Below are 12,635 nucleotides of genomic sequence, written 5' to 3'. Positions count from 1 at the left end.
GGCCGACACGTCGCCACGCACGTCACGTGACAGTGCGCCCGCTCTGTCACGCCTCCTGCTCCGCCCCGGCCCCGCCTCGCCTCCCTCCCAGCTTATCCAGCCTCCCACGACATCCTTCCTTTCCGCTGCCTCCCTCCCCTCTTCCCCGGACACGCCCCTGCCCGAGCCCCGGATGTCAGCCTGGAGGAGGGCGGGGCCGCGGCAGAGCGCAGGCGCCTGCGGGAGCCTTGGCCCGAGCTCTCCGCCTGCCCTTGAGTTGAGTAGAGTTGGTGTCCAGAGTCGGATCGGGGCCAAGCGCCCTGTGACTCACCACCGTCCTGTGCGCCCAATCCAGAGCCCGTTGGCAGTTCAGAAAGCTCTTTTACGGGCTGATTTTCCACAGTAGAACTTTTCCACAGGTTTTCATCCAGCATTTTCCTGCCCATTTGCCATCCTAGAGAAAAATGGGGAAGCGACAAAAGCTAAAATTCAAAGCAGTTTCTCCATTTGTTAACGGTTCTGGTAGAACTGGGAATTCATTCTGGAGTCTTGGAATGTGACAGCTGGGAAGGACTTTGGAGCTTTGACTCCACTCCTAGGGCATCCAAGACTATAACCCTCTTGCCTAAGAATCTCCCATATGGGGGTTGCCAGATAAAATACAGGCCACCCCGCGAGATCAGGGACATAATTACACTAAAAAACTATTCGTTGTTTTTCTGAAATTCAAATTTAACTTTTTATTCGGTACATCTGGCAACTCTACCCTTCTTAGGTCATTCCGTTCTTCCCTTGTGCCTCCAACCTCTCCCTTATTTACAGGATCCTTCCCATTAGCTCTTTAAAATATTCAAACGTCTTTCATCCTAATGGTTAATGTTAAAAGCTCCAATTCCCCCCTCCAACAAGCTCACTCTCTCTTCCCTTTCAATGTCAATGGCACCAAAGAGGTGTTTATAAGCACTTTCCCACACCTGGCCAGCAGTCATCAACCATTGTAGTGTGGCTTTTATCCTGAGGCTCTACAGGTTGATAGTTTTTCAGCCCTCACCTTGACTTAGGGCTTCCCCATCTTCAATGTGATTGACCACTACCTACTTTCTGAAATATTTTCTTTTCTTCACCTTTATGCCCTTGCTGCTCAAAAGATGATCAGTGCAGCAGTATCAGCATCATTTGAAAGCTTGTTATAAGCACAGAATCTTGACTGGATCCTTCACAATCCCATTCTGCTGAACTCTAGACTATCATCCACATTGTCCCCCTCCCCTTCCTCTGTCCCCTGAACTTACTGCTCCAGATATGCCCATGTATGAAGGTCCTCAAATATGTCAGTCTGTTTAAGCTTTTGCACATTCTGTTCCCTCTTGTCATAATGCCATTCCTAACACTTAATGCCACTTCTCACCAACCTGCATGACTTTTGCTCATCTTTAAGAGCCTAAATCATATGTACTGACTCCCTGAAGCCCTCTTTAATCTCCTTTCTTAGACCAAAGAACTTACCCATTGAACTGTTATTTCTAAGGGAAAAAAAGTGAACTGATGCTTGTTATATGCCAACTACCTCATTAAGCACTTTACTTGCATTCTCTCTTGTAATCCTGGTGATAGTGTTATCCAGCACTTTTGTCATCTGGGCACCTGAGTGTGGTGCTCACCTTCTCCAAATCTCAGCCAGAACTTCCTAACCCAAACTGATTGCAGAGCCCAAATCCCTACCCAGGTTGTTATGCCACCTGTGCCTGTAATTATCTACCTATATGAAATTAAGATGTAATTTGCATACAGTAAAATTGAGCATTTTAGGTGTGCAGTTTTGCAACTGCACACCTAAAATGTGTGTGTAACTACTATTAAATCAAGATACAGAATAGTCCTACCACCCACAAAATTCCCCCAAGGACCCATTGCAGTCAGCCCTAATGCCCACTCCCAGTCCCTGCAAACATTGTTCTGTTTTCTGTCCTTATAATTTTGCCTTATGATGTCATATAAATAAAACCGTTTGAGACTGGCTGCTTTCGCTTAGCATCATGCATTTGAGATTCAGCCACACTGTTGTGTGTTTCAGCACTTTCTTCTCTTTTCTTGCTGAGTAATATTTCATTGTGTGTATGCAATATATTTGTTCATCCATTCCCCATTTGAGGGACTTTTGGATTGTTTCTATTTGGGGAGATTATTAATAAAGTTGCTATAAATATTTGCATACAGGTATTTGTGTGAACAAAGGTTTTTATTTCACTTGGCTAAATACCTAGAAATGAAATTGATGGTCATGTGGCAAATGTTTGTTTAACTTTATCAGAAACTTCCAAACCATTTTTCAGAGTGTCTTAGCCATATTTTTAGCCCTAAAGTGTAAGCTTTCAGACAGCAGGAACCAAATTTAAGGGATGATGATGATGGTGACGTTGAGGGCTAACAGAATCCCATGCATTGTTCGACACATACTGCATGGTTCGACACATACTGCATGGTTCAACTTTGCATTCTCAGTAGCTGGTATTGTCCTGGCACACAGTAGGCACTCAATAAATACCTGTAAAATCAAATACATTCTTGATTTTCTACTCCTTAGGAAGGGCACTTTTCTCGTCTCCTTTTATTCACTCTGACTCTCCAATGTTTCATTAAATAGTAGTTTTAAGATTACAGCAGTAGACTTATGCCTGCCCTAGTCAAGGATAATAACAGAGTTTCAGCTTTATTGTATCATTGATAGAAACAGTAAAGTTGAGAATAATAGATTATTGGCTGGAAGGAAGAGTAAGGAGTTTAGCTCGAAATGAATTTAATTTGTAACAAACACAGGCTGATGAACTGTGACAGACTGTATTTTTCTAAATATGGCAGTAACAACATCTTCTGTCCAAGGTACGCCCCCTAGAACCTTGCCACTACCCTTCCTAGAGGTAGGGTCTAATTCCCCTCCCCTTGAGCCCTTCTAACCCGTAGGCCACGAAGAAACTGAAATGAAGGGACTTCCAATGCTAGATCATAAAGGCAATAGAGCTTCCACTTTGTATTTTCACAGTCTCTTTTGAAGCAAGAGCAAACTTCCAAATGCCTCGAGGCTGCCACTCTGCAAGGAAGCCCAGACCACAAGGAGAGACCCAAGTGGTTTCCCCCATCAGTAGCCCCAGCTGAGGTCCCGGCATCAACAACCAGACATTTGAGTGAAAAATGCCACCAGATGATGCTAGCCCCAGCTGTCGAGTCACACCTAGGCATCCAAGCCCAAGGCATCCTGAAACAAGAACAACAAGAATCCTCCCTGTGCCTTGTCTGAATTCCCGATTCACCAAATCCATGAGCATAATGAAGTGGTTGTTTTGAGCCACTAAATTTTGGGGTAATTTGTTACACAGCAATAGTGACTGGAACCTCACTGTTATGGATCGAATTGTGTCCCCCTCAAAAGATATGTTGGCCTCCTAAACCTAAAGATGTACCCTAGAATGTAACCTTATTTGGAGATAGGGTCTTTGTGGTAATCAAACTAAAATGAAGTCATTAAGGTGGACCATAATTCAATATGACAGGTATCCTTATAAAAAGAGGAAATTTGTACACAGACATGCATAGAGAGAGAACTCCATGTGAAAATGAAGGTGGAAAACCAGGTGATACTTCTACACCCCAAGGAACACCAAAGATGGCCAGCAAACCTTTACCAGAGGCTGGGAGAGAGGCATGGAAAAGGCTCTTCCTCACAGCCCTCTGAAGGAACCAACCCTGCCGACACCTTGATCTTGGGCTTCTGTCATCCAGAACTGTGAGACAATGAATTTCTGTTAAGCCACCCAATTGGTGGTACTTCATTACAATAACCCTAGCAAAGTAATACAATCATCTAAAAGTTTAAAGAGGCAACTTGAAATGAAGGCGATCAAAGAGGATTAGAACTTCAAGTCTGAGAGGCACCCATAGAGAAGTTATCTTTGAAACCACAGGGTATCACCCATAACCAGCAGCTGCAGAGAGGAAAAGTATGGAGCTAAGGCAGAGTCTTGGGAGGAAAAGGTATAGCTGGTGGACAGAGAGAATTTACATGTAGGACAAGGTTGGAAGCAGGAACCAGTCTCAGAACAGAGGGAGGAAGAGACTGACCAGTGATGCCCAATCTGCAGAGTTTTCAAGGAGTCTGGGGCTGGGGAAACAGCAGTTGCATTGGTGACTGGAGGTGTTTATGGAGCAGGGAGAACAGACATTAGGAAAAAGTAGGTGATGAGGAGGGGAGGGTGCAGAAATTTGAAAGTAGATTTTGAAAAGGAGGAGGTATTAATTAATGGGGAGGGCAGAGCCACTCAGATTGGTACCCTAACTAATAGCGTTGGGTACACAGCTGAAAAGCAAAGAGAAAACACAAGGAAGAGAGTGTGGGAAGATAGTGAGCCAGAGAGCTAAGCAAACATCAAGGAAAGGCTGTTCAGATGATAACTATGGAAACAGATCCATTTTTATGTTTGAAAATATTTTTATTATAAAAGTACTTGCATATTTTAAATTATTTTCTGATTGACAACCTCCGGGCATATACCAAATAAAATTAAGTCATAAAAACTATCTTGGAATACAGTAAACATATTCTTTCATGTGTGTCCCACGATGTGTCCCAAAATGTTCCTTATTTTCTCCTGAGTCTTGCATATTTAGGATTTCATATTTTTGCTCTCCCAGAGTGTTCCCACATGCATGTTCAACTGCTCTTCTCACTTTCTTTTCAATCAGAGAGCCCCTCTCTTTTTTATTAACTGTTCTTAATAGTTGTAGTGGTAAAGCAGTACATGTTTATGGTTTAAATAATTTTAGAGTTCAAAAACATAGAAAGGGAAAAATTTAAATCCCAGGACCCTCAGGTTCTCCCCCATTTCAGGTAACCCACTGTTGACAGTGGTTTTCCCCAAAATGTTGTACTGTCTACTTCTACATGAGGTGCTTCTTCATTCTTAACACCACCGAGAACCAAGATACGGCAGTTACCTCAAAATCCACTTAGTCATTGACCTCCTGCATTTGAGCTACATGGGCAGAGAGACATGACTACATATCTCTCATGGAAAACAAACAAAACACCTGAGCAGTACTGTGCATGCTGCTCAGCTCCTGGCCTTTTTCCAAGAAATAATATGTCCTGCAGTCCTCCACATTTTTTTTTCAATGGCTGCTTAGCAGTGATTATTTGCATGGATGTGCAGTAATATCCTTAAATGATCCTCTACTGGTAGACATCCTGATTGTTTCCGTATTTTTGCTATTACAAATAATGCAGTAATGAGTATCCCTTTAAATATACCCTTGTTCACGTTTATATTTACCTGTAGGGTACACTCTCAGAGGTAAAACCCCTGGATCAAAGCTCATGAATATCTCTGCAGTGGACATCTGCCATTCTTTCATGACTGTTCTGTGTCTGAAATACTTTCCCACGTTTGGGGAAAATAAGAATCTCGATGGGAAACAGAGCTCACCTCCCTTTACAGGAAAAAAAATGGTCCAGATACTGACCCTTCCCACCCCCAAAACGTGGGCATGTGACAGCTCAGCCTCAGGCTCTGAATCTGGAGTAAGCACCTGCAGAAGCAAGATACCCCAAAATTCTTCTCAGCAAGGTCAGTGGCATGAGGCCTGGCTGGTTCTCATGGTGTGCTGTTGGCTGCAGACTCAGGCACCTGGCCTCCTGCCTGTTTTCTTAGCCTGTTCCCCAAACCCTGCTAGTGATTCTGTGAGCTCCTCAATGTTTTTTCAATCAATTCTCCTTCTGTTTAAATCAGTCTGCTTAGATTTTGTTACTTGCAGTTAAGAACCCTGACTAATTCTGTAGTAGCCGGACTCCAAGATGGCTCCCAGTGATTCTTACCTATTGGGCTAACCTGGGTAACCAGTAGGATACTGTGGGGATGACAGAGTGTGATTTCTGAAGCTAGGTCTTAAAAGGCATTGTGGCTTACACCTGCTGTCTTGTATCACTTGCTTTGAGGGAGACCAACTGCCATGTTGTGAGGACACTCAAGCAGCCCAACGAAGAAGTCCATGTGGCAAGTAAATGAGGCCTCTGGCCAACAGACAGCACCAGCCTGTGAACCCCATGAGTGAGTCACCTTAGAGATGGGTCTTCCAGTCCCAGTCAAGCCTTCAGTTGGCTGCAGCCTTAACTGATATTTTGATGGCAGCCTCATGCAAGACCTTGAGCTAGAACCCACCTAAATCACTTCTGAGTTCCTGACCCTCAGAATCTATGTGAGATAATAAATGTTAATTATTGTTTTATGCCACTAAGTGATGGGATGATTTGTTAAAGCATGAATTAATGACTAATCCAGATATAATTTTAAATTTTAACAATCTACCAAATTGCTCTTCAAAAGGACAACACCAGCAGCACTGTTTACAACAGCCAAGACATGGAAACAGCCTAAATGTCCATCGACAGATGACTGGATAAAGAAGCTGTGGTATATTTATATAATGGAATACTACTCAGCCATAGAAAACGACAACATAACGCTATTTGCAGCAACATGGATGTCCCTGGAGAATGTCATTCTAAGTGAAGTAAGCCAGAAAGAGAAAGAAAAATACCATATGAGATCGCTCATATGAGGAATCTAAAAAAAAAAAAAAAAAAGAACATAAATACGAAACACAGACAGACTCATAGACATAGAATACAAACTTGTGGTTGCCAAGGGGGAGGGAGGTGGGAAAGGACAGACTGGGAGTTCAAAATTTGTAGATACTGACAGGCGTATATAGAATAGATAAACAAGATTATACTGTACAGCACAGGGAAATATATACAAGGTATTGTGGTAGCTCAGAGCGAAAAAGAATTGACAATGAATATATGCATGTTCATGTATAACTGAAAAATTGTGCTCTACACTGGAAATTGACACAACATTGTAAACTGACTATAACTCAATAAAAAAAAAAGTTAAAAAAAAAAAAAAAAAGACAGCACCAAGTGATCTTTCCAAGTTGTTGGTTGTGGGTTGGGGCCACCTGAGCCACTGGTCCTGCTCTGAGATGCTTCAAAGCCTTATTAAGAATGTTTGGATTCCCTAGACGCCCTACTATTCCCAAGTTTACCAGGAGATTTAGGTAGGGATGGCTTTGATGGGCTTCATCATTTATAAAATCAGGAGTGCTGATGAAAGAAGTAAAGCCTTGAAAGCTTCCAGTCCTTCACCTGCTCATGGTCACCATTAACCAGCTTTATGTGGATGGAACGTCAGTCTGGCCATGTTTGTTGGGAATGTGGGACATTGTGTTGACTTGTAGACGTACCACTGCCCTCATGCATGAATAAACATATCTGTAAAAGCCACACACACAGACAAAAGAACAATACCAGTGTACCAATACCAATACCATGTGGCAGAGTGCCAAAAATGATTGGTTTTGGAAAAGAGAGGAAGGGAACGGGGAAACTGACCCCTATAAGGTCCCATCCTCAGTGCCTCCCTAAGCTGTAGGATTCTAAGTTGACCTCCGGGACCTCCCACCATCAGTCAGGCTGGTGAGCAGGGATGTGGTCAAAATCTGGCCTGGTGGCTGGGCATGGTCAGCAAGAAGAAATCTGAGCAGGGACAAGGCCACAGGTGTCAGGTCACATGGTCAGCCAGGATGGCTCAGCAAGTGTCAGCTGCAGGGGCGTGGCAGGTGAGCAGGCAGATTGGCAGAAATCTCTCCAGGCTACTTGAGAAAGAGGCCTCAAAAAAACAGAAAAGCTGGGTAAGTGGGCCTCTGCACTTGGGGCCAAGACAGCAGCCGGGGCTAAGCATTTCTGGGCCACCCTAGCCTGGGATCCTTTGCGTGTGACTTTAGAGACCCAGAGCTCAGGAGGAGGCAGAGCTATTAGTCGTGGAGGGTGGAAGATAGAGCGAGACCCGCATGTCCTGAGCACTAAGTACATGCCAGACGTGGAATCTGCCAGGTAGACAATCATCATTCCCATTTCGCAAATGAGGACACAGACGCTCAGTTAAATTACTAGCCTTGAATCTGACTCCAAATCCCATTACATCACACAGCCTCCAGGGCAGTGGCAGAACTGATTTGCTTTTTAGTTTTCCCTCTTACTCAGCTAGAGGAGAGCCTTTAAGGAGTAGACTCATCACCTTTCTAGTGAGAGAGATGTCCTCACAGTCTCTGCCGCCCTCACTCTCAGAGCTGTCCCCTCAGGCCACGCTCCCAGGTCAGGGGCTCAGAAGGGCCCTGAGTCAGTGGTAGTGGCCCTCCCTCACCCATCTGTCTGCTCCGACAAACCTGGTACATCCTTGTGAAATGAACACACCTGGGAGTGGGGCTGTCATATGCTGGGCAGCATGCGAGGCCTACAGCAGTGGGTAAGGCAGAGTTTTTACCCTTCAAAGAGTTCACAGTCCAAAGGAGGAGGAAGAGAGGAAAAGAGAAGGATACTGCATAAGGTTGTAAGAATAACAATAAAGACTTGAGGTGAAGTGGGAATCCTGAGAAAGGGTACCTCACCTAGCCTGGGAGCATCAGGAAAACTTTCTGGAGATAATCTCCAAGCTGAGTCATAAACAATGCCAGGGGAAGGGAGGGAGGGAGTGCCAGGCAGAGGGAAGAGTGTGTGCAAAAGCCTGGAGGTGTGGCACTTTCTAGGAACTGCTACATGTTGTGTGTTCTGGGAGTGTACCATTTGGAAGGAAAGAAGGGGGGAGGGAGGAGCAAGAGATGGGGGGGAGGGTGAACTGGGGCCAGATCCTGAAAATGGGGAGCCAAAACCTGAAGGAGATATGTTAGCAACAGTTTGCAGGTTATAAAGATTATTCTAATTGCAGGGTGGACAGTCAGGGCAACATGAAGACAGGGAAACCAGTGAGGAGGCCACTGTAGAGACACGGATAAGAAGCCAAGAAGGCAATGGCCATAGAGAGGGAGGAAGGGAACTGTAGGTGAGAGGCAGGAAGGCAACACTGTCTACAGGGCTGCGTCACCAAGAGGGGATAAAGAAATCCAGTCCCTGGTCTGTGTAGTTCCATAACCCAATAGCCGTCCTTTTTTTCCTTAGGTACTTTCGTATTACATTTGCTATCATTTACAATCAAGAGATTTTAGCTCTTACAAGGGCCTTGCTGTCCAGAGTAAAAAGACATTTGAAGTAATTATACTGTTGTCTGCATTCCTTCCTTCTTTTTTAAAAGAATTTTTATTAATAGACTTTATTTTTGGGGAGCAGTTATAGGGTTACAGGAAAACTTAGCAGAAAGTACAGAGTTTCATATCCTCCCTTCTTCCTCCCCCTCTAGTTTCCCCTATTATTAATATTTCACAAAGTGTGGTACACTTGTTACAATCGATGTGCTTATATTGAAGCATTATTATTAACTGAATAATTACATTAGGGTCCACTCTTCGTGTTGTATCTTCTACATGGGTTTTGACAAATGTATGATGACCATTATAGCATCAACAAAATGTTTCACTGTTCTAAAAATTTCCTTTTATCCCTCCCTCCCTGCCCCCAACCCCTTGATAACCATTAATCTTTTTCACTATCTTCAGAGTTTTGCCTTTTCCAGAATTTCATACATTAGGTATCATATAGAATGTAATCTTTCCAGACTGGCTTTCACTTAGCAATACGCATTTAAATTTTCTCCATGTCTTTTTGTGACTTGACAGCTCATTTGTTTTTGATCACTGATTAATATTTCTTTTCATCACTGAATTAATATTGTATTGTACGGTTAGACCACAGTTTGTTTCTCCTTTCACCTATTGAAGAACATCTTCGTTTCTTCTAAATTTTGAATTTTGAATAAAGCTACTGTAAACATTCATGTGCAGGTTTTTGTGTGGACAAGGGTTCTCAGCTCATTTGGATGAATACCAAGAGGCCCGACTGCTGGATTATACAGTCAGGGTCTCTCCAGTCATATTTCATGTCCATTTCCTCTGGTGGGGAGGATGCAGGGTGACCCCACCTGGAAAAATGATGCCTGAGAATTGTAGGCCTTGGGTGTGTGCAGAAACAGAAATGATCCTCCCTGAGGAGCTAGAGGTGTTCTCTTAGGCTTGGTGTCTTTACCTAGGTCCCCCAAATACCCTGGAATTATACATGGGAGGGAGGGGGTCATTGGCCCTCATCAGAGTTTCAAGGGGTCTAGGAAGCAGGAAAAATCAAGCTACAGATTTTATCTACAGCTTAAAGACTCCTCAGTGATGGGAAGAAGAGCAGCTGACAGACAAGCTTGGTACTCAGAATGCCCCAGAGTGAAAGCCAAACTCTAGCTACCACTCCTCACTCTGCTTCAGGGCTAGATGTGGTCCCTACAGAAACCGCTCTTCTCTCTCCCCCATTTCAAAGAAGACTAGATGCACATTGACGTGATGGCAAAGTCCATTTGCACAGTTTATTGAAAAAGAACAGCTGTAAGGTAAAAATGCAGACGTTTTCTTTATGATAAAGACAGCAGTTAAAAAAAGAGAAGTAATAAATATGACGTTAGAAATTCTTTTATAAAATACAACCAACCCCTGATGTTTGTGAGCAATCCCAAGAATTTATAACGTATAAAAATTTGTGCTGCAGGAATAAGGATGGCTTCACCTCAGCACCTTGGAGCGAATGTTGCAAACTGGCTAGATGGTGAGGATGGTCATGACTTTTGGGATTTTGAAAGGCTCTGGATTTGTCATTTGGGAATGTCAGGGGTCTAGTGCAATAGAATTTGCAGTGTCAGAGTTAACAGGAATTCTACTCATTAATTCACTTATAATCATGCTTTCATTCTTACAGTTAAGTAGCTCAGTATTTAAGAGTAGAAAAAAAGAGTCTAAAGTGGGAAGGATGACGAAAAGAGTAGATCTAGGGGGAATGCTAAGAGGGCAGGAGAAAGCAGATGAGAAGGAACAGAACTTCCTAACTTGTCGCTATTTTGTGTCATCTTGGCAGCATGCCGAGCCCCCTGTTGGAAAGGAGAGAGGCAATAAGTGGTCCAGCCTGGCCAACTTGTCCTGCCTGCTTTAAACCTCACCATCATCAAATGACAGAGGATACCAAAGCATGTGACAGGATCAGGCTAAGAATGAGAACAGGGAAGCTGGATGAGAAATAAAGGAGAGAGGGGCAAGACGGGGAGAGGTGCAGAAAAGGATTACCCAAGGAAACAGGCAACATTAACATCACAGGCCTCTGGGGAATATCTCCTCTGAGGACCACCAGAGAAAAAGAAGTTTGCATACAAATTAACACAGTAGACCACTCTTTGACATGGAAGGATAGAGGGAGAAGGAAAAAGAAAAGGTTGCCAGGTAGAGGCACATTCTGGCTGCAGAGAAGGGCAGAGGAAGGTGAGCAGGAGACAGAGGCAAGGGGGGCTTCTGGACCCTCTGGGAGGGGTTCCCACAAGGAGATGAGAGCTGCCCCCCCCCCCCCGCCACCCATTTGAGACTAAGGAGTTTGCCTTGGGCAAGGGTGTGGAGCTGATTGGGGCAAAGGGTCAGCAGGGGTGAGGATGCCCGGCCAGCTCTCCCCAGGGCATCTGTGAGGCACAGCTGAAGACAGAGGTCAAGGTCAAAGCACCTAAGTACTGAAAGCGGCCTTGAGTTCCCGGAAGGCTGCCTGGCGAAGCCTCCTCTTCTCCTCCACGCGCTTCCGCTCATCTTGCTCCGCTTTTAACTCAGCTTCAAACTTACTGGCAGAGGACAAGGCTTGTACCTGCGGAGAAACAGCGAGAACAGACCAACAGAGTGAAAAGTTCGGAAAGAGAAACTTGGAGCTGGAGCAGCCCATCAAACAGAACTCGGTAGTCTCTTTGAAACATACAGTTTTCCCTGAATGCCTCTGTTTTCATTCAGTACATTCATGTTTTTCTTTCCATGGTGCCCACTAAAAATTTCAATTTTCTCTGAATCAATCCTTCTAACTCTAAATCTACTTCCAAATACTACATGTGTTTTTCTGGTATTGTGAGTGGGATTTGAATCTGTCTTCAATAATACCATATCAGATAAATCCATCGTATCCTCTGTTCTAGGATTGATTCTCTCTTTTGTTTTTTTCTCTCTGTGTCTCATCAATTTGGTAAATTTTGCAAACACATTGGGTGTGTACACTATTTTTCATAAAGATTGCTAAATTGCTCTCCAAAGCAGTTGCTCCAGTTTGCACCCCACCATCATGGAATGCAAATACTCATTTCCCCACGACCTTGCCAACGCTTATCATTAAACTTTTTCCTGTTTGCCAATCTGATAGGCAAAAAAAATTAGCACCTTCTTTTACTTCCTTTAGTGAATTACCCATTTGTATCCTTTGCCCATGTTCCTATTCAGCTGGTGAGTTTTTTTTTTTTTTCTTTAATTTGCAATTCTTCACATAGTTTAGGTTTAATTTCTCATTATGTATTTTTCAGGTACTTTTGTCCGGTCTTCTGTTTTTTACTTTTATTTTTTTGTTTGTTTTATGAGGGAGAGGCAATTAGGTTTATTTATTTATTTATATTTGGAGGAGTTACTGGGGATTGAACTGAGGACCTCGTGCATGATAAGTGTGGGCTCTACAACTTGAGCTATATCTATCCTCCCCTTTCAAAGGATCTATTTTACTGGGTTTTCTTCTTCTTTGAAGCAGTGCGTTTGTCCAAATGTACAATCTGTATGTATTATTAGATATG

At 43.6% G+C, this 12,635-nt stretch overlaps 1 protein-coding gene and 1 pseudogene across 3 annotated transcripts in view; one reads left to right on the top strand and one right to left on the bottom strand.

Moving 5' to 3' along the window:
- EFHD1 (EF-hand domain family member D1) overlaps positions 1 to 12,635 on the bottom strand; it is a 51,834-nt gene that overhangs the window by 4,874 nt on the left and 34,325 nt on the right. For 2 of the 3 annotated variants that reach the window (XM_010999007.3, XM_031452422.2), the window contains exon 4: positions 10,346 to 11,677. In XM_010999007.3, the coding sequence (XP_010997309.2) occupies positions 11,543 to 11,677 (135 nt within the window). In that variant the 3' untranslated portion in view covers positions 10,346 to 11,542. Of the gene's footprint in view, positions 1 to 310; positions 434 to 10,345; positions 11,678 to 12,635 lie in introns of those variants that run through there. The other variant, XR_010380725.1, reaches the window with a different exon arrangement.
- LOC135321231 (ATP synthase subunit ATP5MJ, mitochondrial-like) lies at positions 7,015 to 7,198 on the top strand (annotated as a pseudogene).

Source organism: Camelus dromedarius, chromosome 4, assembly GCF_036321535.1.
Source record: "Camelus dromedarius isolate mCamDro1 chromosome 4, mCamDro1.pat, whole genome shotgun sequence".
Classification (NCBI taxonomy): domain Eukaryota; kingdom Metazoa; phylum Chordata; class Mammalia; order Artiodactyla; family Camelidae; genus Camelus; species Camelus dromedarius.
The sequence above is the reverse complement of the archived record's forward strand: the minus strand, read 5'-3'. Positions and strand labels throughout refer to the sequence as shown.